Source organism: Atheta coriaria, unplaced genomic scaffold (assembly GCF_025399875.1).
Source record: "Atheta coriaria isolate IRGN ID8LTWV9N9 unplaced genomic scaffold, Caltech_Dcor_3.1 hic_scaffold_10_pilon, whole genome shotgun sequence".
Classification (NCBI taxonomy): domain Eukaryota; kingdom Metazoa; phylum Arthropoda; class Insecta; order Coleoptera; family Staphylinidae; genus Dalotia; species Dalotia coriaria.
The window spans coordinates 10252143-10274886 of NW_027045452.1; the positions used below are offsets into that span (position 1 = coordinate 10252143).

Here is a 22744-nt window from a genome sequence, read left to right on the forward strand (position 1 = left end):
ACTGTACTGAAGGAAATTCCCCGATCAAAGTAAAACTGCGAGTAAGAACAAAATCAAAGTAATTCAATGATATTTAGAAGTATTAAAGCGCAATCTGTGAATAGAAATACTAACAACACCGATAAACAAGTAGAAGTCAAACAATTCTCGTGTGCAAGTTGTAGGGTGCAGGTCAAATAAATTTTTATCAGTTTTTATTTTCATGCACCAACCGGCCTAGCATCTCACATCAGCCGGCGGAGCAAACCGAAAGAAAATGTCCAATAAATTCGCATATCAGGGGCATTTTCGGTGTAAACGGTAAAGATCGTTGTATTAATATTATTTAATATGAAAAATTTGTCGTTGAATGTATCAGAAGATCGGTAAAAGTAAGCATCTCCCAGGCGGGCAATGTACTCGTATTAAATTTATAGTAATTCAAACCGGAATGACAATTACAATGACGCGAAACTGAATTATGCCCATGGGGAAATGGAAAAAAATTTATTATAATCACCACAGACTCTCACCTGTGCATTTGTAACTCATGAAACGTCACTTAGCCCTCACTGGCATTTCTTCAATTACTATATAATAAATGAATAATAAAAAGTTAAAACATGTTATACAAAATGCAAAAGGAAATAAAAAGAATGTTATCAATTCGTGCATCAAAACACGATGTTTGTTGTCAGAAATATTGTGTGCACGGTGCATTCCACACGGCGAACAGAGATAAGAACACACACTAGTTGGAAACAAACACCGATAAACGTCAATAGTCAAGATTGAACACAATGCTAGCTGGCAATATCGGCACAAGTTAGAAAGGCTTAGATTATAATTTGAATTTAATAAAGATGCAAACGTTCATATGAATTTACTGTATTAATTAGGTTTTAAGACCGTATTGTTTGCAACAGAGCTGAGATACCGGCGGCGGCCATGATGCACCTGAAAGGCAAACACATGCACGACGAACGCGACGTTATATCGGTTACTGACAGACGCTTAGAATGGAAAACTAAATCAATTACATTTATTATACTAACTTTAAGTAAATTCCAGCGTTATTTACGCAAGTGTCGAATAAAATAAATAGCAATTCTTGCCTGGTGGAAGATAATGACAGCACTCCAGCACACAGGTAAACAGAGAAACGTAGAACTGCGTACACACCAACGGAACACACTCAACTAATGGCGCGTGCGGGTCGACCGTGATGAGCACGCCGTGCACAAGGTCACTGCAGCGCATGTGCATATGCATGTGATTTGCACTACCAACATTAAAAACTGAAACACCTGTCAACAACCGAAAACTCCCGAAGCATGCAGTAATACCAATATTCAATATGTCAATCGGGAGTAATTTAGATAGTGACAGAAAGGATGTATTATTTTCTGAATTAGAAAAATAAATAAATCTGTTAAACTAAAATGTTATAATCGGATTTGATTTGCCAATAATGAGCAGCGGCCAATAAAACAACATGAATATTAGAAATAGAGCAGGGAAGACATAGCGAGATAATTCGTCGATTTCACACCAGAGCGCTTTTTCTTCACCTCGTTTCTAAAATACACGAGTAATAACAATTAAATTTTAGGTATGGAAGTAAATTACACTTACGGTTTTCCAGTACAAAGGCAATAAAGGTTTCCTAGGTTTTTTATACTGTTGCACGTTTTTGTTCCATGGTGTCACGCTCGATTCATCAAGCAGCGCTTTTTTCGCGGCTTTGTAGCGCTCATCGAGTACCTTAACAATGACAAATTCACTCAATGCGCTGAAAACAAACACCATGCAACCCGCCATCCACAGATCGATCGCTTTCACATAGGCAACCGGCGGAATATCCGACCGCAACCCAGTGAACATCGTCACCAAGGTGAGCAAACAAGTTACCAACAGCGTAACTCTACCAGGCACCGCATCTAAACTCAACCAAAAGCTAAACCATGAAACCACAACTACCAGGGTTGATGGTGCAAAAGTTTGAATCAAATGATGGCCGATCTGACGCTCGAACTGGAAGTAGACAACCAAACGCGAAAAATTGCCGTTTTTTTCGTTGGTAAACACATCGCGTTCTTCCAACTCGAGCGGTTGTGCGATGTGATACTGCAGTAGTTTCAATTCCGGGCTGACGTTAACACCCACCCCTTGCGTCCACTTGAGACTCATTTTCGTATTGTCATAAGCAACTGCAAAAGAATGCGCTTGTAATAAATATTCCCGGCATGCTGAGGTCACGGTACTTACAACTTTCAATGCTCAAAGGGCATATTTGTATGTCCATGGGATAGTGTTGGAATTCCATTTGGCACGCGACGATCGCATGCATGCGCGCCGAGTAGCGCACGGTTTTGTTGCGGAAGAGCGTGACCGATGAGAATTTATGCGTTAGCGTCGCTATTTCTATACGAGAACAAGCAGAAACACGCCATTAACACCAAAACAATCGATAGCGTCGCTACAAACATGATTTAATGCTCATTACTCACCGACAACTTTAGAATTGAGGAAGTACAGGTCGGGTTGCCAAAGGTTTTCGAAGAATTGCGTTGGGAGTGTTACTTGATCGTCGCCATATTCGAAAATCTCTTCGGGGATATGCAGACGCGAATCGGTCCATTGTTGACGCAAAAACATATCCATCCTATGGAGAAATGCGAATAATTACAGAGAAATGACTGAATAATTAAAAGTCTAAAATTACCTAAAATCCATATCTTCGACATTGATCGAGTTGATGTCGACGACGGTCATACTAAAATCCACCTCGAGTGGCAGTCCTTTGTGCGTGGGCGGGCGCATTTCTACAATGTGAATAAAATGTAGCCATTCACGGAAATAGACCGGACCTACCTTTGGCATAGTGTTCAGGTAGAATGGCTTTCGGTTTGTACTGATTATCCACCGAAATAACTCTTCCTGTGATCGTATCAACCCAATTACTTTCAATGTCGTTGATTTGTTGATTAGCAATTAAAACAGAGAAGAGTGTTGATAGTGCATGTCCACTCTTTAACAACAACTTCTGTATTTTCCACCAAGGCTGTCCATAATTAGAGTGAAATGTTTGCATTTCAGCTAATGTAGCTAACAAAAACATATTATTCGGATATTTTGTTAATCCAAGTTGGATATATTTATCCAAAGTAGGATACATTCCTGCTCCTGGTGTATCTGTACAAGTTTTGAATAAAATAGCAACCAAAAACTCATAAAGTAGCTCTGTTCGGAATGATGGCGTCACAACTTTGGATTCCGCACTTTTTCTTCTTCTTGTGCTGGATTATCTTCAAATTTATTGAGAATATTCTCAACAAATATCCGTGCTTCACCAAAATCATTAAGAAATAAAAGGAGGCGTTTAAAATCAACCAGTCTGAAGTGAAATCCGGTAAAAGTAATCCACACCATTCAAACTAGCATTGAAATCATTTCTTAATAAATTCACATTAACTTCCGCGAATTTTTCCTTCGTTTCATTAATTATACTCTGTGTAATAAACCGTGGAGCATTCGCAATCGTAAACTTACCGGTAACTACCGCACAGATATATTTAAAACAAACTTGTTTGGTCTCTTTATCAATTTGTTTACCCCTAAACAAATAAAGTTCAATAAATGTACGCAATGTTGAAACAATCGCTGTACGTTTCTCTTCGGCCATTTGGAATAAATCACTATCAGAATTCATATCCAGCGCGGTTTTCAACACGTTTATACCTGAATCGAAGTTGTTTTCTGTCTCTACCAATGCGTATTCTTTAAATAAAACAATATTTGTTGAATTCTCACGCAGACAACTTTTCATATCAGTACGCAGTTTCTTTTTAAAACTCGCAGTGACTTTAAACATGTCTAGTTTTTCCAGGATGGTTAATAATCGTAAGAAACGAAACCACCAAACAGTAATCGCTAATTTTTCACGTCCACCTAAGCATTTCCCACACGATGTCATCACAGTTAAGATAAACTGCAGATATTCTTCTTGTCCTGGCAGTGTTTTTAAATACTGTGGACCAACGACTAGTTTTTGCGCGTTGCACAACAACTTGTTGCTGATTTCCAGCGGGAATAACGGGTAGAACATTGGTAGTAATGTTTCGATTGAGTCTAATGACCATGGAACATAATCTATACCAAATTCTTTCATTGTAACATGTCTGCAGGGCAAAAGCGGGATTTTTAATAGAGTTAGAATCATTACCGTTAACCGGAAAGTATTCCCTGGCATAGTTATGGGATGTATCAACTCGGAAACATCTTCAGTGAATACCAATCGTTGTGGATCCGCACATTCCTGTTCCTGCGCGAAAACAGGAAGGTAATGACACGCTTCTCGGAGTTTCTCAATCCTTGGCCATAATTCATGAATAGGCAGCTGTGATTTTAACACAGTATCTTCTAACTCAACTAGTAATGTTTCTTCTCTTGTTGTACTAGCAGTACCGAATTGTATATCTGAACTTCCGCTTAAGTTAAGTTCAAGATACATGCGTAACAACGTCCATAATTGTTCAAACAAGCCGGCTTGGCGGAGGAATAACCCGCATTGATACAACATGCGTAGGATACTTTCCTCTAACACCACGCGTTTTAATTTAGCCGTGCGTCTGATTGTGTGCAGCGTGTGTAAGCATTTAATGTATAAATTTATTACTGTGGGGGCTGTGCAGTGGGACATTGAGCATTGTGATGCTTCAATGTAAGCCTGCCAGAGGATAATGTTACCTGAATCTCTGTCAACTAGTTTTTTAAGTTGTGTTTGTAACTCGTCGGCTGGGAATACACCGGCTGCGATATCCACGCGCATTCTGAGTAGTAATTCACAATCGGGATTATGTTGCAGGGCTCTGTCTAAAATGGTCAATTTTCTCTCTGCTGTTACCCTTAGACCTTTTGCAATTGAGCCTTTTTTGAAATACTTCTCAAAGTTGAAGACGTTGTCTTGGAAATTGATGTATTTTATCCATGTATCTATGTCATAAGCATCTATTTGAAGTTTTCTGTTGAATGTGCCAGTTTGTCTGGATATTTCTTGTTCCTCTAGGATTGTCATGTCTGATCCTTGCTTTCTATTTTTGGAAGGTGTTGAATTTAAAGCTTCTGCTGTCAATTCTTCTTCAGTGGCACTTTCATTTACATGTTTATCAATTATTACTTGATAGTATCTTTTAAATTTCTTTACTTTTCTCTCTCTTGGAAAGGCTAGGTATTTATATATTTTATATTTAGGTGCACTGGGTCTGGAAATTGTATTAACATATTTAAGTTCACTTGCAGACTTTTTATCAATTGAATATCCATCAAATTCTTTACACTTCTCTGTATATTTTTGTTTCTTTGAGGATTTTTTTGACTTCTTATGTTTTCTTTTTTGTTTATTGTGTCGCACTTCATTGTCTTCTGTTTCTGATAGTGAATTATCGTCTGTGTCTTGAAAATGTTTTGGATGAATTTGCAATTCACTGGTTTGAAATGGAGTCACATCTATTTTAAAACTAGAGTTCGTTAGCCAACCGACGTCAGATGAATTAGTTGCTGTAGAATCGTCTTTCACATCCGCATAAGCAGCAAACAATGCCATTTTATGTTAATTACATAATTATTATAAATAAAAATACGTTTTTAAACGCGTTACGTTGTTTTAAAGAATTTTAGGTTATGTGTGCAGAACACCACACTACCCCCAACTGTGTAGTTACAAAACCTACCACTGGTGGCCTGTCAATATTATGTTTTCAAACTTGCAGCTCTACTGGTTACATATGTTTAATGGCCTTGGAAATGAAAACGAGTATATTTATTTATTATCTAGCTACTTATTTGTTATTCCACCTATCTTTATTTAAAATACCACCAACGCATGTTGCGCTTATCGCAACTTGTTGATTGTATGTTCAAATATAACACGCGCTAAATATTGTAGCACACGAAAGCCTCAAAATATTTATTAAATTTATTTAACTTCAATTTGTCTGCACGCATGGAGGTCAAACGAATTATAAAGTTAGCGTTTAATTAAAGTTGCCACTGGCTTTCACGCAACTCTCGCCCGAAAATGAGCAAAACAAGTTTGCAGGACGTCATGTAAGCACAATCACAAGCGCGCACTGTGTTTATTACATAGTTTATTGTACTCAGTAGCGAGCTAACGTTCCACGCGCACACTTTGGTGTCAGCGCACTACTTATCAGTTAGAATCAATGCTGTGAAACATTACCAATATTATTACGATAATGATCCGTCCGAAGTTGATTAATATTACCTCTTGCGCATTGGCAAGAAGCGCTTCTTGTTCCACAGTTGCAGCTGCGAATCCACGCACTGAGACTTTAAAAACAAACGCAGCTAAACCACTGACTGATTTATATGGCAGACATCATTCTTACTTAAGAATCTCACTAACGGAAAGATGTAACTTGAGATGTAAGTATTTTGCTACTATGCAAACTTGTGTTTTTATTATGATTTTTCTGCTCAAGGTCAATACTGTATGCCTGCTGAAGGAGTGCAGCTACAACCAAACTCAAATCTTTTATCCATTGACGAAATTGTTAAACTTGCGACGTTGTTTGCGCAGGAGGGAGTGACTAAAATTCGACTAACTGGAGGTGAGCCTACTGTTCGAAAAGATTTACCGGATATTATTCGACAATTAAAAGCGATTCAAGGACTGGAAACAGTCGCTATGACGACAAACGGTTTGGTTCTCACGCGGCAGTTGGTAACATTACAACGCGCAGGATTGGATATCATTAATGTTAGTTTAGACACGCTACAAAAGGATAAATTCGAACGGATTACACGTCGTAAAGGATGGGAACGTGTCCTGATGGGTATTGACTTGGGCATTCAACTGGGATACAACCCAGTGAAAGTAAATTGTGTTGTCATGAAAAGTGAGGACTAGTCACAATGAAATTGTAGTGTTATGAAGTTAATTTTGATTGTTTTACGTAGATTTTAACGACGACGAAGTTTGTGACTTTGTACAAATGACGGAGGAGAAGAATGTGGACGTACGTTTCATCGAATACATGCCATTCACAGGCAATAAATGGGAAATGGAGAAATTGGTCTCATACAAAGAAATGGTAGAGAAGATTCGCGCAAAATGGCCGACCTTTGCACCATTAGAAAACGGACCTAATGATACAAGCAAAGTGAGTTACCTAACTTTAAATGAACTATTAATCACACTTTTAAACACAGGCATGGAAAATACCAGGTGCAAAAGGGCAAGTTGGTTTTATCACATCAATGAGCGAACATTTTTGTGGGTCTTGTAATCGTCTACGTATCACAGCCGATGGTAATCTTAAAGTTTGTCTCTTTGGCAACGCAGAAATCTCATTACGCGATGCACTACGTGCCAAATGCAGTGATGACGATCTTCTGGCACTAATTGGCGCAGCAGTGTCGCGAAAAAAGAAACAGCATGCAGGTAAAAACAATATTTCTTCAATATTTACATGTACAAGTCCCACTATTGTAGTGTTTGTTCCGTTTCTGTTTTCTTAAGTAGCGTAAATATTTTCAGGCATGCTGAATCTGTCGAAAATGGAAAACAGACCCATGATCTTAATTGGTGGATGATCTTTCTAAATATTATTGTTTTTAATACTTCTATATAATCTGTTTGTGTTAACCACTTCTTTAAAGTACAATTTATGATTGTTTGTACGTTTGTTTCTATGATTTGCAGATTGCAATTTAATTTCCCGTCCACATTCATTTATCAACACCAATTTATCTCATTTGTTTTACAACTCTCGCACATCGAATACGTTACGATACTATTCCACACACTTGACACACGTGGATGAAACTGGCAAAGCTCGTATGGTAGACGTGGGCGACAAGAAAATCTCATCCCGAAGCGCACATGCACAGGGTACTGTCCACGTTGGCTCGAAAATAACTCAACTTATACAAGAAAACGCACTTAAAAAGGGCGACGTGCTTTCAATCTCGCAATTGGCTGGCATTACAGGCGCTAAAAAGACATCGGAATTGATTCCTTTGTGCCATAATATCATGCTTAACTCTGTACAAGTTGAAGCTATTCTAGATGCAGAAAAGGAAAGTGTTGTAATAACATCGACGGTGAAATGCGATGGTAAAACCGGCGTGGAAATGGAAGCATTGACAGCAGTTACAATTGCTGCGTTAACAGTCTACGACATGTGTAAAGCTGTTAGTCATGACATCACAATTACAGATATTCATTTAGTGAGTAAAACAGGCGGCGCACGCGGTGATTACGACCGAAAAAAAGAAGTTATAGTACGAGAATATGATCGAACACCGATTGTCGTCAAGGAAACCGTCGCAATCGGCGGAATCTAACGTAAAAACGTCACATTATGACACTTTTTATATTAAAATAGAAAATATAAACATGAAACTTTTTAACCTAATCCACAAGCTAGTCTATAGAAGTATATCCCTAAATTGTAAGCAACAAAAACCCAACAATACCGATGGAGAAGTAGTGAAAAAATTCCGCGCAAAGTGTACGGTTGTGCTCGGTAAGAAAATCTTCGCCGCCATTGAGACAAACGCTTGGAATAAAGGTGTAGTATTCTCGCGTGCGCAATTAGCAGGAATAAACAGTTCAGGAAAAGCTGCCGAACTTATTCCTTCGCTAGACCACAATGTAGTGGTTGAGTACGTGGGCGTCAAGATGATTTTAAACGAACACAATAAAACCGTAAATCTTACCTCGACCGTCAAATGTTTAAGTAAACATGATATAGATACTGAAGCAATGTTGGTTGTTGCCATCGCGGCGTTAACTATCTTCGACCAAGCGAAGAAATTCAGTCAGGATGTGTATATTCGAAATATTGAATTGATACCCACGCCAAACCCCCATGAGGACGATTGTAAATCAACAAAGATGGTTGAAATTAACGAATATGATAATACCCCGATTACAAACGATCCTGTTGTAGTCAATTACTTATAAATTACTTCTTGCGGACAAACAACGAGTCCTCAGTCATTAAAATCCTAGAAAATTATATTTTTTAGTAATAATTCTTTTAAATATTTAAATATACGTACACATTAGCGTTTCCGGCCATTCCAGGCATAGAAATCGGCTGTAGTTTAGGCTCATCGGGTACTTTCACAGTTAAAGTTGATTTTGGTCCTGTATTCCACTTGTTTCCATCTTCATCTACCACAGATGCATCTATTGCGAGTATATATAGTCCGCCACGAGGAAATGCAAGTAAAAACTGAGCTGAAAAGAAGTCTTTATGTGGTGCCACAGTCTGTGTTAGCACACATGAAGTCTCAATGTTTTTGGAATCCGTGATAATCTCTTTGATTTTTGTGTTTGGTTGCAATTGAGATGTTACAGTCACGATAACACCGTCGACTTTTCTGAATAAACCTGGTTTACTACCGTGTTGGATAACTCCTTCGACTTTAACAGCCAGTTGTGACCCGGGTTGTACGCTTATACACTCGCCAAGAACACGAGGTTGTGGAGTAATTGCAAGTTTCAACGTTGTGCACTGTAAAACTTGGAAAAAGAATCGTGGAATCGGCAGAGGTGCATTCACGAAAATTTCCACAATGGCTTTTAACAAATCCACATGCTAAGAATTATAAATAATCTTCAGTTGGATACAATATACTGATTAATTAAATATTTTACCTTGTGTGTAATAGTTAGACCTAGATTTTCATCAGCTATGCTCTGGCATAGTCTAGAAGCACTCGTACAGGCGTTTAAAAGTTGCCGTGACTCCAATTTCGCATCTTTAAGATCAAATTGAATGATTTGTCGTGTCGCTGCGTTGCTCACACAAACACTCTCCACGCACTGCTCCAACATGACACACATTTGTTGCAAGCTACCAATTAAACATTAAATAAAAACATTTTCAACAGTTTTCCACACTTACATTTGTAAATTCTCCAACGTGGAACAATCGGCATCAAAGGCTGTCTGGTACAGTTTACAATACAACTCTGCACATGCTTTAAACTCCTTTACACACTTCCGCATTTGATTTGTAATGTACCCATGACGTTGCAGATCATCTCTGGTTGACTGCGCTATAGTTGACGCAATCGCTGGTGGCGGAACAATGCACAAAATATTACAAGTGTGGATTAGTAATAAAAGACATTGTAGAAACTCGCAGCGAATGTGCATGTATTCCCCTTGAAACTGTAAATTATGCGACGGTGTACTGGCAGCTTTCAACGCTGCAATAGCTTTATTATAATGTAATAAAGCATAATCCAAGCGGTCGACAATGTTTTTCGGTTTATGGTTTGGTGTAACGAGCATATCTTCTGCTTGGCTCATCTCTTGGAGACATACAAGCCAGAAATGCCAGTGTTCATAGCTGACTTGCTCGGTGAGATTGCTGAAAACATATTCGGCTAGGCCATGATGACCATAGCGCACAGCAGCGCGACCAATTCGATAGTTAGCCCAAAGCTGATTGGACCCAGAGACTTTTTTTAAGATCTGGAGAGTTTCTTCATTCCAATCGTAACCGCCTAATGTTTGGAAGACTAATGTGCAGAGTAGCACAACAATATTTGTTGATTTATCATTTGTAGAGGAAACTGTTGTCTCGTGTTCATGTTGAATGTGATTAAGAATATCACCAAGATGCGGAAGGAGTGCATCAGGTTGAATCCCAGCGATTGCTCCTAATGCCTCACAGATTAATATGGTACAATCAGCTAAAACAAAACATTTCAACATAAAAATATAACAAAACTGAATCATGGTTGTGTTTAACTCACGATCTACACTCCCCAGACGTGATTCCAACAGCTCCACGAATCTCTCACAGTAAAGTTTATCAATCTCTGCTAATCTTACAGCACACCTCAAGACCACTTTAAGTTGATACGGATGTTTCTCATCAGAAATAGTCAAGAGTAAAATTATTGTCTCCAAGGATGATATCACTTCATCTGTCCCAACGCGTTTTATATTCTCTTTGTAACAATAACAGATTATTTGTGTCAGAATATGTATAGCCTGAGCAGCTATTGCAGGATGTGGTGAATGGCAGTTCTTCACGCAGAGTAATCGCACCTTAGACTGGCAATGATGATGTTCATGGCACCATTGTGGTGATTCTGATAACACTTCCACCACGCTTAATGCAGCGCTTAATAATTTCGGGGATGTGGTCTCTAATGCAATGTCTAATGTTGAATTTAACGCCTCAGAGGGCCATAAATGAGCGCCGGGTTTAGCTAATTCATACAAATGTTCTAAACATTTTGATTTGACTTTTTTACGAGGATCTGATGATATATAGCGGATTAATAGTTGAACCTGTGATGGGATATCAACTAAAGTAGCAGCTGCAAGTTGTGTGAGCGTATTTAAAGTAACCAAGACGAAATCTTCGGTTGGATATTTCGGTAATAGTTCAGTGCATAAATTACGCACCATTGCAGCTGTGCTTGTGTCATGATGCATGTGTTGTAAGACAGGAATTAATTGCAGTTTCATGTTTGCTGGTGTGGCTTGGCCCTGGATCATGTCTGCTATTTTATTGCACATACTGATAGCAAATGATCTAGAAAATAGTTCATTTAATGTTAATCTAAAGAACTTAGGTGAAATATATAATTTATATACTTTGATTGAGCAGCAAATTGTGTAGCAGCATATATTCCTGCTTCCACTTCAACATTATCATGTGAATCTAAGCTTGTTCGTATGCTGTGATGAACTTGTTGTCTTTCGGGAATTAAACAAGCAACAGCTCCCAGTATTCTTAATGTGAGTGCTCTGGCAATTGGGTCGTTACTGTGAATTACACTGTAAACCCTGCGTACGAATTCGTCTACCATATAGACTTTATCCAAGTGTTTTTCACTTTGTTGGCATACTCGTAGCACGCATAAACGCAGGAAGTTGTTGCCGACACGAAAAACATCGGCGAGTTTAAGAAAAGATGCGTTTATTAAAATGGGAAAGGGGTATTTTTCAAAGAGGCGAGGAAATCGTACAATAGATTCGCATTGTTCGCCAACTTTGCCAGAACGTAGCCCTTAGATGAAAAAATATTAAAGTTTCTGTATGAAATTCAAATTCAGATGGAAGTTAGGTTAGAATGAGTAGTATATTACCTTTGTCGAGTTCTGTTAATGCACCGTTTGCGTCTTGTTCGGAATCTGCTATTGCAGCCTCTGTGAATGTATTAACACGACCACTCAACATTGTTATGTAGGTAGATAAAAGAAATATTTTAAACAAAATAAACAAATTATTTTAAAATTTCACTTTCACTAGTGAGCATCACTTGGATTAGTTTCGATTATGGCCGGTAGGGTGGTAGGTAAGCTGTCAACTGTCACAATTTAAATCAAATATGGCGAGTCATTTTTTACAGTTTGTAATGTAGATAATTAATTAAACGTAGAGTTGTTGTAATTGTTGTTTAGGATGATACAGTAGCAGCCACAAGGTAATATAATGTATTTATTTATTTATACGATGCGTGAGTTTGTTATTTAATAGTCAAGATAAGTCAGCAGGTACGCAACCAGAAGGCATATATGAATAATAATTTAATTTATTTCAACAAAAGGCAGGTCAAATTAAGCAGAGTCGAATGCAAATTCATCCGGCACAAAACTCTCGTTAATTTGACGTGTAACAATGATATTCTGATAAACCATGGCTGATCTCTTCGGAATCCTTGTTCTATTACCAGTTGGATCGTCGTAATCAATCCGATACAGACCAAAACGTGAACTAAAAAGAATCATTTAATCATTTAATATATTTTTAAAGCTATCTACTGTTAAACCCTACTTATAACCATTCACCCATTCAAAATTATCCATCAACGCCCAGAAGGTGTATGCAGTAACGCGAACGCCATCATTAATCGCATTCAAAACTTCCCTCAAGTAAGACTAAAACGTAATAAGTAAGATACACAAAGGTAATTATCAATTATTAGTACATTTAAATAATTCACACGTCGTGAGTCCTGCAAGGATTCATTCCGGAAGCCATCATAACCATTCTCCGTGATAAATATCTCAATATCTCGCCCGTAAGTATCCGCTATCCAGTTGAGTAATCTTCGGATACCCCAAGGCACCACCGCAAAGTAAGTCTGACCTTCTGTGAGCTCCCAGGAGGGATCAACAAACTGCTGGATGTCCACATCATTATTTAAACTTGGAAAACGAGCAATTGCTTGATTATCGGGACGAGCAAGGAAGGTAGAGTAATGGTTAACACCCATAAAATCATACGCGCCACGAATCATCAGCAACTCTTCAGGGGTGAAGCTAGGCAGACGAGATTCAGGGAAACCTTGCTGTTGGCTGACGTAATCAACACGCGCACGCATTGCTGCAGGGTAATCACCTTCCGGGGAATAAATCGGGTTGATGAACCATCCGAAGAGGAATTGTAAGGCTCTATCCGCAGCTTCACGATCAAATTGTGAGCTGTTATCCGAAGGTTCATACCAGGTAGTGTCACAGACAATCCCAAGACGACCTTGGGTATAAATAACGTTAATTTGAGGTTAGGGTTAGTTTTATACACTTGCCATTTTGTGAGCTTCGGTAATAATTATCATACAAACGGTAAGCTCTTCCATGTGCTCTCAGGACATTATGTCCACATTGATATGTCCCCAATGCACTACTATTAATAAAAGGTGCATTGAGATTATCGTACCCAAATTGACAGTATTGTCCAGGCTCGTTGATTGTTACCCACAAGCGTACTCTATCTCCAAACAGCTGAAAAACACGATTAGCATACTCGGTGTAATAATCAACGATCAGGTCATTCGTCCAGCCGCCCATGTCCTGCAAACGTTGTGGTACATCCCAGTGGAATATAGTCACCATTGGTTCGATACCCGCTGCTAGTAAACCATTGATCAATTGGTCATAATAACGCACACCATCTGGGTTTAATGAATTCAGAGTCCCTTGAGGAAAGAGTCGTGTCCAAGATAATGAAAACCGGTAGAAATTGAGACGCATTTGTCGTATGATTGCGATATCTTCTTCCCATCGGTAGTAGGATTGCGCGGCGTCATCTCCACTGCTACCATCGGCAATCCTCTGTGGGGTGTCATGCACCGCTGTGTCCCATATGCTCACCCCTTTTCCGCTTACATTCCACGCTCCTTCTATTTGGTAAGCGGATGTAGCGGCGCCAAAGTTGAAATATGGCGGAAAGCGTGTGAGTCTTTGCGCGGATGATAGACAACTAAATATGCAGGTGTAAATAAGTGCATGTTGTGCGTGGTGCATGGTGAGTTGACGCTAACTAAATAAATGCGGCTTGGTTTTTGCTTATAAATCTCTTAGAAAACGATAAAAGCAGTTATTGAGGTTACATTCATGGTAATATAAAGTTAAATGCATTTCTTTCCGTTTATGTTTATGCATAACTCGCACATATTCATAAAGGTATCATTTGGAATGGAATTTACGGGTGAATAACTCGTGTAATATCATGTTATGAGGGTATAAATGTCAAGGGCGTTTAGAAAAGAAAAAAGCAATTGATTTCAATTTCTATCGGTTAATATTAACAAATAATATTCCTAGGGTTCATATTTTTGAGCATGGCTTAAATGTTTAATGTGACCTTTCAAGTTTAACAATAATTTGAGTTGATGTAAAGCAAAGTCCTCTGGCGCAGGCATTGTGTTTAATTATTTAACAATATGAGAGAACGTTTTTATTTTGTTTGTTTTGTTATTAAACAAAATTCGGTGTAATTATATTCCTACCTACATATGTATTGTTTCGCTCATCGACTTTAACCTCCTGCGCGTTGGACGTGACGCTTGTGAGGTGGTTGTGAGGCGGCGGGCAGTGGTGGTGGTGGTGGAGGCGGCACGTCAGCGCCGTTTATCTCCGCGCCTCGCGAAATACAAAACAGTATCGCGTGCTGCGTGCGGCCGGAAGCACGTCTCGCTTGCTGCCCAAACTTTATCGCCAACTGTGTGCTTTTATTTTGTTTGCACGTTGGCCCAGCCCGAAAAGCTCAAAGCGCAAAGCTCGGAGGAATTCGAAGTTAGTGCGTGCTAAGAATGGTGTAGGTTGATTGATCAACAAGTCAACAACGACACTATTCCGGAAAAGGAGAACGGAAAACATTCCAACAGGTAGAACCATTCGTAAAATATTCTCCAAATTATTAATTTTATTTTATTTACGTATAAATTTAAACTTTTAATGCAATTAAAACTTATTTACCACTGCGATGTGGTTGTATTATTATTTTTCAATTAGTGAATTGTAAAGTAGGTCGCAGTGTCAATATAACAGTGAGAAGTGAAAGGGGTGGCATGAGAAATCCCCGAATTTGAATATTTGACACCTCAACTCTCGACTGGTTGCGACTCGCCTGCCACTTGTCATTAATTCTCCATCAATTTAATAAAACGGCTTTAAATAGACACCCAGAACGTGAAATTTTCGATAAACAAATCATAAACATTTTTATATCAGCATTAAAATTGATTTTATCGCAGCGGTGTGTTTCATGAAAATAAAAAATCGAAAAATCTATGACGCCATCAGAAAGCGGAAATATGGAACGTGGAACGTGGAAAAGCGGGCGTAATAAACAATAATACAATAACGTCCACACATATCCAATGTCAAATAATACCAATTTGAAACAAATCTACGTTTTTCATTTTAAAACTTGAGACTGAAAAGTTGATTATTAAAAGTTGGGCAGACTAGAGATAAAAAGGGAAGTGTTCATTTAAATCCATCAGTTTATCATTGAATATTAATCGAATTAAAAACACGCAGAGGCAGACACAAGTCAAATTATAAGATTAAATATTTATTTAGTTCACATCAACAAAAAAGCACTATTAATGCAATTATTTCTTGTGCACACTAATGGAGGAAAAAGTCAATTATTCACTCTGGGGGAAAGTGGTGGAAAGTGATGGCAAAAACAAAAGCAAACTTTGCTCCATTTTAATTTAGAGGTAGTGAACGATGAAGGATGGTTTTTAGTTTTATTATATACCTACACTTGAGCGACCGATGGGCTGCAATTATAGTTGAATAAATAAGCAGATATTAATATTAACGGATGTAAACATTACTCACACCCCCGCGTGGGTTAATGCCTAACGTTTCGGAAATCGATCGTCGTGGAGCGATGGTTAATATTTAATGCTGATGCGCGCATTGCCACTGCCATCAACAACAACAACAACAACAACGACAATAGTTACCTTATCTACGGATAATTCATTCATAATGCTCATAATGGGTATTAATTACGGTATTTTATGCTTACTAGACGGAAAGAAATTTAATTTTTGATTTCTGAAAATTAAATGAATTCAAATATTAACTTGGCGCACAAATTGAGCTGTAGAAACATAAATGCAATTCAACCGTCTGAATAATTCAGCTCTTGATTAACGAATTGAAGGTATGCGCGAGGGCGTCGTGAATATTCTCTGAGTCATGCTAATTGCAATACCTACATAGGTGTAGGCGATGACTTTCACCGGTTGCGTTATTGCAGATGATGACAATCGATCACAATCATACAACTACAGTGCAATCGGTATGCTCATTGCACAACCCACAGCTGCAGCCACAACAGCAGCACGCTTCTTCCGCTTCCCTGCCTGTTATCAATTATACACCACCCCAACAACAACCTCAACCACAACAGAGATGTTATTCACCCACGACACCGGGAGAACTCGAACGGCGTGCGATAATACAACGAAATGATTTGTTACTACACGAGGCGGTCATCAAGAATGACACCGAGGGCGTCCGGCGTGTGTTGCGAGAACCCGTTGACATTAATTGCAGAAACAATGTAAGAGTGCCATTCTATATTGTGGGTGAATGATTATGTTGCAATGTTTTCATTAGTATGGGCGATCGCCTATGCATTGGGCTTCGTCACGGGGGAATCTCGATATTATGGAGATGCTCATCGCCGCCAAATGCGATATTGAAGCACGCGACAAGGTAACACACATAAACATAAGTCAAGTCACTCCGGGAGAATGGTTATGCTAGCGTAACATGCAATTGTTAATTAAATTCAATTGCGGTTTGTTTGTATTTAGTACGGCATGCGACCATTGTTGATGGCTGCGTGGCATGGACATCGGGAAGCTGTACGATTGCTTATCAATACAGGTGCATGCACAAATTCAAACAACAAGAAATTATTCACGTTGCTAATCTGCGCGGCGAAGAACAATCGAGTGGATGTGATTGAGTTTCTATTGGAAACCCTCGAGGATGTCAATATGGACGCGGTGGATATGGAAGGACAAACGGCGTTGTTTCATGCTGCGATGGAAGGACACGCTGGGGTTGTACAACGACTTGGTGAGAATGGCGCTGCTTTGGATAAACGCAACAAGGTTAGCCAAAAAAATGGAAAATTTTAGGAAAAATCGCATTATGTTTACACAAAGTGCTTTTTTGTGAAAGGATTCTAAAACGGCATTGCATGTCGCGTCAGAACGTGGGCATGCGGCTGTTGCGGAATATTTACTAGCGCACGACGCAGATGTCGAAGCGAAAGACGCCGGTGATAACACATCTCTGCATCTTGCCGCCCAGCACCAACAAACCAAATTGGTGCAAGTCCTACTCGATGCTCGTGCGAATCCCAACGCTGAAAATTCTGTAAGTGCCTCCTGATAACATTTATTTTCAGTCTCCTTGAGTCTTAATAACTTTACAGAAGGGCAACACTCCACTGCACCTCGCATGTAGTTTAGGTTGTAGAGGTATACTTGAACTGCTGCTGCAACATTCCGCGCAAATCAATAAACAGAACAAAGTGAGGCTTCTAAATTAGTCCGATTCAAAGTTTGCACTTAATTAAAATTTTATTAGGGTGGAAATTCGCCGCTGCACATGGCGTGCCAGGCCAATGAAGTCAATACGGTTGAAATGCTCATTTCCAGAGGGGCTAATCTCAATTGTCTCAATGAGGTACCAAAATAAATACCTACATTTCTAGTAAATATATTTTGATTCACTATGATTTGCAGCGATTACAGTCTCCGATTCATATTGCTGCGGAAGCGGGTCATACAGAGATCTGTAAATTATTATTGGCAGCAGGTATGGGATTTATTTAGTCATTCATAAAACATTTAGTATATATTGAATCTATTAAGGTGCTAATATCGAGCAACGAGAGCAGGGCGGGCGCACGCCTTTGTACATTGCAGCGAGGGGTAGTTTTACTGCTATCGTCGACATGATCATCAAAACGGCACGTTTGGACTACCCGCAAGAGGTGAGAACCACCCACTGTTCGAATATTCACTTTGACGCTCACGCGCGCTTTTAGCGTTTGATTTACGCCTTTCCATCTACCCATTTCGAGTTAATGCACATTAGCGACGTAAACTTCTAGTTCAATACCGGTATTTGAAAATAAAATACCGGTATTTCACTTGCACCATTTTTAATTCCAGGAAGAAAAAAATACCAAAGAGCGACGCTCGTGTAAACCTGTTTTAAACACAGCGCGACTGAAATGGCACTCGTTTTCCAAAGATGAATGCGAAGAAACGCCCGTTGCGACCTCCCATAGGGACAACGAGCGTCTGCGCGCTGTGCTTTACAAACTGAGTTATAAACAACTCGGCCCTGGCGAATGGAAACGCCTAGCCCAACACTGGGCGTTCACCGAAGAGCAAATCAGAGCGATCGAACACCAATATACAGGACCATCCAGTTATAAAGAACATGGATTCCGAATGATGCTCATTTGGGCACACGGATTAGCACAGGATGTCAACCCTGTGAAGGAATTGTACGAAAGTTTGGTGGCGATCGATAAAAAGCATGTCGCCGGTAAGTCGTGCACTTGTGTAACCATTATAATTAATCATCAATATTTGCAGACGCGCTGCGAAAAAAACTGGACCAACAGAACGAAGAACGCCGCAAAGGGCGCCAGAAATGCTCGCGGTGTTGCATAACATAAAAGTTTTCAAGTTATTTCATGCTATAGCCAGACCTAACCTAACCTAAATTCCAACGTGTCTTAAAATTCAAACTATTTACATATGCACCACATTCGATCAACGTACAACGTGTTTAATAAAATAATCTCTTTGTGTACATACACCTCTAGGTGTCAATTAAAAATCGATTAAATTCTTTCAAGCATTTTCCTCGTAATCTTCAGCAAAAGTTTGAAATACTTGCTGTAAATTCAAGTCATATCCGTAGAGTTGATCAAGGGACTCATGTTTCAATGCGCCGACGCGATTCCTCACGCGATTGTACTCGTGGTTGTACTCACGTGGACCATTACGGGTATGTGTGGGTGGTAGTCGGGTTCCGTGGAGAATTAAAGACACATTTGACACGTGACCGTGGTTGCCTTCAGGTCCCAACTATAATATCAAATCAAATATTAATTAATCTTCATTCATATTGTGAATATATTGTAGTTACATTGTCTGCCACGTGTAGGATCCATGTGCCTTGCGCTCTCTCACCCCAGGTCATCACAGACATGAATTTCCACTTGCGGAAGCCGTCCGGTGACTTGTCCAGCTTTCGAGTGCCTAGTAATTGCACTTTGGTGCCATGTGGTGAAGTCAAGTGGATTTCGATTGCTCCCCGGATGGTATACGCGATATCCGCTTCGATTTCTACGTGTTCGATGAAATTAAGGGCGTGATTTGTGTTTGAACATCCGGTGGTTTCAAGTGGGATCGTGGTAGGAGAACCGTATGAAAATGAAGTGTTGATGTTTATATTAGAGGGGGTTATTACGTGACACGTGTACTTTTCTGGTACGCGGGTCCAGTTTGCAGCTGTTGCTACAAAAGCGAAGGCGTTCATGAGACCAAAACCAAAGCGGGTGTTGGTCCATAGTCCAGCAGCGTTTTGGATCCATCCTGGGTTGTCTGCCACTGGTGCTAATTCCGAAGTCCATACAATCAAATGTTGCACATCACGCCATGTTAATTCTGGACTATATCATAAAATTACTAACTAACATATTTGGTCATTGTTAATATGGTTACGTACTTGACTTCTAGTGCAAGCGCGATTATCCCAGCCGCTAAGGGAGCAGACGCTGATGTTCCTGTGTGTTTAATTGTACACTCATTATGCAAATCTGTAGTAGCAATCATCTGGTCCTGGTAAGCCCCAGAAGAATAAGTCACAGCTAAAGTAGAAGCACATGCCTCCCCATACCATGGAAACTCCCCACGTTGACTAGCACTACCTATCGAGATGGTATACGGACTGGTCAGATAACCATCACAGTTACAGTTATCACCTTGTGACCCTCCATTACCAGAAGCCCACACAAATATAGACCCTTTCCCGTTACGTCCCTAAATAAACCATGTTAAAACCCAAGATTAAAAAATGTACCTAATAATCATACCTCTTCAACACCTTTCTCCAAAGCTTCCTGGGCAAGTCTCCCTGGTCCATCCACAGTTTTACCATCATCATTAGGTCCCCAGGAAGCACTGTAAATATCCACCAAGTGTCTAGCATGACTAAGAGCTGTACCCTCAATACGATCATTCACCAAACCATCTAATAACTTCACACCACCAATCCGGGAATTATAGGCTATACCAACACCACATTTCCTGTTATCAGCAGTCATGGATACCTCCCCTGCACATCGAGTACCATGACTGTTTTGTTTCTCTGGGTCATATCTTGGTAGAGGATCATGGTCCTCTTCATTACAATCGTAACTAATTTCAGGGTCATAATTACGTTTGAGATCATCATGGGTGTATTCTATGCCATCATCTAGTATGGAAACACGCACACCTTTACCAGTCACACCATAACGGTACAGCGGAAGTACATTTAGGTCCAATTTAGGTAAATCGGGCCTTGTTCTGGTGTCTTGCTAATAAAACAATTAAATAATCAATAAAACATCATAGAATCCTTGTTTTACATACAAGGTACCATTCCTGACTCCATAATTCATCGTTAAAACTATTGTGTGAGGGTGGGGATGGTTTCCGCCACGTGTCGGTTGGTATTAAATCGCGTTTTTGTCGGCTTTTTGTCCGTTGGCGTTGCACCCATTCCACCTTGAAAGGAAACATTAGATTAATATCTAAATCTGCATAGAGTGCAGCTTGGGGTTGAAAGGATTTACGCGATAATCATCCACCAATCTCTTGTTGTTGGATGCGCCACGTTTCTGATGGGTGGTGTCCGTGTGGAATTGCATTGGTATTAGCACGTATGTGTCTCGGAAGCCTTTTACCTGTAACATGGAGAGCAAACACATGCATAGAATAAAATCGATAACTGAGTGCGGCGGGGTTGTAAGGGTGCTCTTGCTGTTTATGCGCTCCTGGCCGCAACTACCCTCACCGTTCATCCCCTAAACTTTATAAAACCCCAATGTAGATTACATCTATGTGAGGGAGCAATGGCAGCTGGCATTGTACGCATTATGCACCCTACAATTACCTATATACAGAGTGTTGGATGAAAGTCTAATGTGATTTTCGTTTCTCTTTTTTTTAAATGTGCGCACATCTGTTTGGCTTGTGCCGTGCTGTATTTTGGTGTATGTAACGAGCACCGCGAATCTATTTTCGATACGATCGCAGTGCGTGGCTTGGTGCAGCTGGTTGTGACTATTTTTAGGGTGGCGGCGCGTGCCGATGGCGGTGTGGCACGCGCCTCGTCGTTTCTGTGCGCCTGATATCAGGCGTCCGTTTTCGCGCCGGGCGGCCGACGCTAAACCGACGCTGGCGTCGGGACGCACGTCACGAAAAGCGCAATAGACGTCGCGTCGCCCTAATAACGCATATAACTACATTTGACTAGTTTTTAAACTGAAATATCGATGTTTAAAAATTTAATTAATTAATTAATTATTATTCAAGGCTTAATTTGTGCATTCTGATGGATTTTTTACGCACAAAATGCAATCACATAGATTAGTTTAATACCAGCACTGTTGTAAGTTTGCTGACGTTGATTGAAAGCGTAAACAAACAGACAAACATTCGGGTGCTCGTGTTAGCAAGCATCTGTTGCTATTAATTTAGTCGCGCGCGGGAATACCGATGCAGATATTCAATAAATACCTGTAGATAACACACGTGACGCTGATAAACAAAAAACTCCCATCAATAAAATAAGTTAATTAATATTCCGTTAAAATATAATAAAAAAAAACTTACTGGTCCTTTAAAATAGTATCCCATTTCATTAGCGACCATTCTCGCCTGCAAAGGCCCTCCGAACATCTTCACCACAACTTCTTCTTCGTGCACATGTGATTTTCCTATTCGTACCAACAATAAAAAAGAAATAACACCGACTGTGATTGCATCTCGGATTATAATACAAATTCACGTTGTTACAGCTACGCAAACGGAGCACAAGTGGCCGAAACCGAATGCGATCGCAAAAGATAAATGAAGATTCACGGATAAAATGTGATAAAATGCACTCCCCACTATTACCAACGCTGCCGCCACCGCCTCCGCCATGTACACGTGTAATTTCTCGCAACTAACGCGATTAATGCTCGAAAACAAACGCCAAGAAAAAGAATACGGAAAACAATTGGATTTGTCGACACACGCGCCGGAAGAGCGAAAGACGCACGTCAGGGTGGATTACCGGATTAGACGACCACCCACAAGCAGATTTAATTGCCCTTCTGGTCTCATTTTAAAATTGCATAAATACGCGTAGTGAAATTGAAATTAATCGC

General features: G+C 39.8%; 7 protein-coding genes across 9 annotated transcripts; 2 read left to right on the forward strand and 5 right to left on the reverse strand.

Moving 5' to 3' along the window:
• Window positions 1-1411: 1411 nt before the first annotated feature.
• Window positions 1412-2893, reverse strand: alka (glycine receptor subunit alpha alkaliphile). Its single transcript, XM_065314739.1, has 6 exons — window positions 2854-2893; window positions 2705-2804; window positions 2490-2644; window positions 2248-2403; window positions 1615-2189; window positions 1412-1557 (listed from the first exon to the last, which is right to left on the reverse strand). Exons 2-6 carry the CDS (start codon window positions 2800-2802, stop codon window positions 1417-1419), a joined length of 1125 nt encoding a protein of 374 aa, XP_065170811.1. The 5' UTR covers window positions 2803-2804; window positions 2854-2893; the 3' UTR covers window positions 1412-1416.
• A 262-nt stretch (window positions 2894-3155) lies between these two features.
• Window positions 3156-5789, reverse strand: LOC135801298 (nuclear exosome regulator NRDE2). The gene has a single exon (XM_065314729.1). The coding sequence runs from the start codon at window positions 5582-5584 to the stop codon at window positions 3368-3370; it is 2217 nt and encodes a 738-aa protein (XP_065170801.1). The 5' UTR covers window positions 5585-5789; the 3' UTR covers window positions 3156-3367.
• A 155-nt stretch (window positions 5790-5944) lies between these two features.
• On the forward strand, window positions 5945-8420 carry Mocs1 (Molybdenum cofactor synthesis 1). 2 transcript variants are annotated; one of them, XM_065314733.1, is made up of 6 exons: window positions 5945-6087; window positions 6142-6426; window positions 6483-6899; window positions 6961-7163; window positions 7213-7444; window positions 7706-8420. In XM_065314733.1, exons 2-6 carry the CDS (start codon window positions 6237-6239, stop codon window positions 8347-8349), a joined length of 1686 nt encoding a protein of 561 aa, XP_065170805.1. In that variant the 5' UTR covers window positions 5945-6087; window positions 6142-6236; the 3' UTR covers window positions 8350-8420. The 2 variants fall into 2 exon arrangements, with proteins under 2 accessions (XP_065170805.1, XP_065170806.1); XM_065314734.1 differs by lacking the exons at window positions 5945-6087; window positions 7706-8420 and adding an exon at window positions 7541-7683 and having other exon boundaries at window positions 6098-6426.
• A 401-nt stretch (window positions 8421-8821) lies between these two features.
• Window positions 8822-12317, reverse strand: defl (Integrator complex subunit 7). The gene is made up of 7 exons (XM_065314726.1): window positions 12127-12317; window positions 11633-12047; window positions 10780-11570; window positions 9921-10716; window positions 9671-9869; window positions 9070-9611; window positions 8822-9015 (listed from the first exon to the last, which is right to left on the reverse strand). Exons 1-7 carry the CDS (start codon window positions 12215-12217, stop codon window positions 8973-8975), a joined length of 2877 nt encoding a protein of 958 aa, XP_065170798.1. The 5' UTR covers window positions 12218-12317; the 3' UTR covers window positions 8822-8972.
• Window positions 12318-12377: 60 nt separating this feature from the next.
• Window positions 12378-19179, forward strand: LOC135800447 (ankyrin repeat and death domain-containing protein 1A-like). Of its 2 annotated transcripts, none has more exons than XM_065313691.1 (11): window positions 12378-12464; window positions 16544-16849; window positions 16906-17004; window positions 17106-17408; window positions 17479-17676; window positions 17735-17833; window positions 17890-17988; window positions 18048-18120; window positions 18177-18298; window positions 18480-18861; window positions 18912-19179. In XM_065313691.1, the coding sequence occupies exons 2-11, from the start codon at window positions 16544-16546 to the stop codon at window positions 18992-18994; spliced, it is 1764 nt and encodes a 587-aa protein (XP_065169763.1). In that variant the 5' UTR covers window positions 12378-12464; the 3' UTR covers window positions 18995-19179. The 2 variants fall into 2 exon arrangements, with proteins under 2 accessions (XP_065169763.1, XP_065169761.1); XM_065313689.1 differs by lacking the exon at window positions 12378-12464 and adding an exon at window positions 14885-15149.
• Window positions 12557-14316, reverse strand: LOC135800450 (myrosinase 1-like). Its single transcript, XM_065313696.1, has 4 exons — window positions 13569-14316; window positions 12969-13516; window positions 12815-12918; window positions 12557-12754 (listed from the first exon to the last, which is right to left on the reverse strand). The coding sequence occupies exons 1-4, from the start codon at window positions 14284-14286 to the stop codon at window positions 12598-12600; spliced, it is 1527 nt and encodes a 508-aa protein (XP_065169768.1). The 5' UTR covers window positions 14287-14316; the 3' UTR covers window positions 12557-12597.
• On the reverse strand, window positions 19076-22723 carry LOC135800446 (neuroendocrine convertase 1-like). The gene is made up of 7 exons (XM_065313688.1): window positions 22206-22723; window positions 21164-21274; window positions 20961-21095; window positions 20420-20905; window positions 20053-20366; window positions 19471-19996; window positions 19076-19409 (listed from the first exon to the last, which is right to left on the reverse strand). The coding sequence occupies exons 1-7, from the start codon at window positions 22269-22271 to the stop codon at window positions 19173-19175; spliced, it is 1875 nt and encodes a 624-aa protein (XP_065169760.1). The 5' UTR covers window positions 22272-22723; the 3' UTR covers window positions 19076-19172.
• Window positions 22724-22744: the final 21 nt, after the last annotated feature.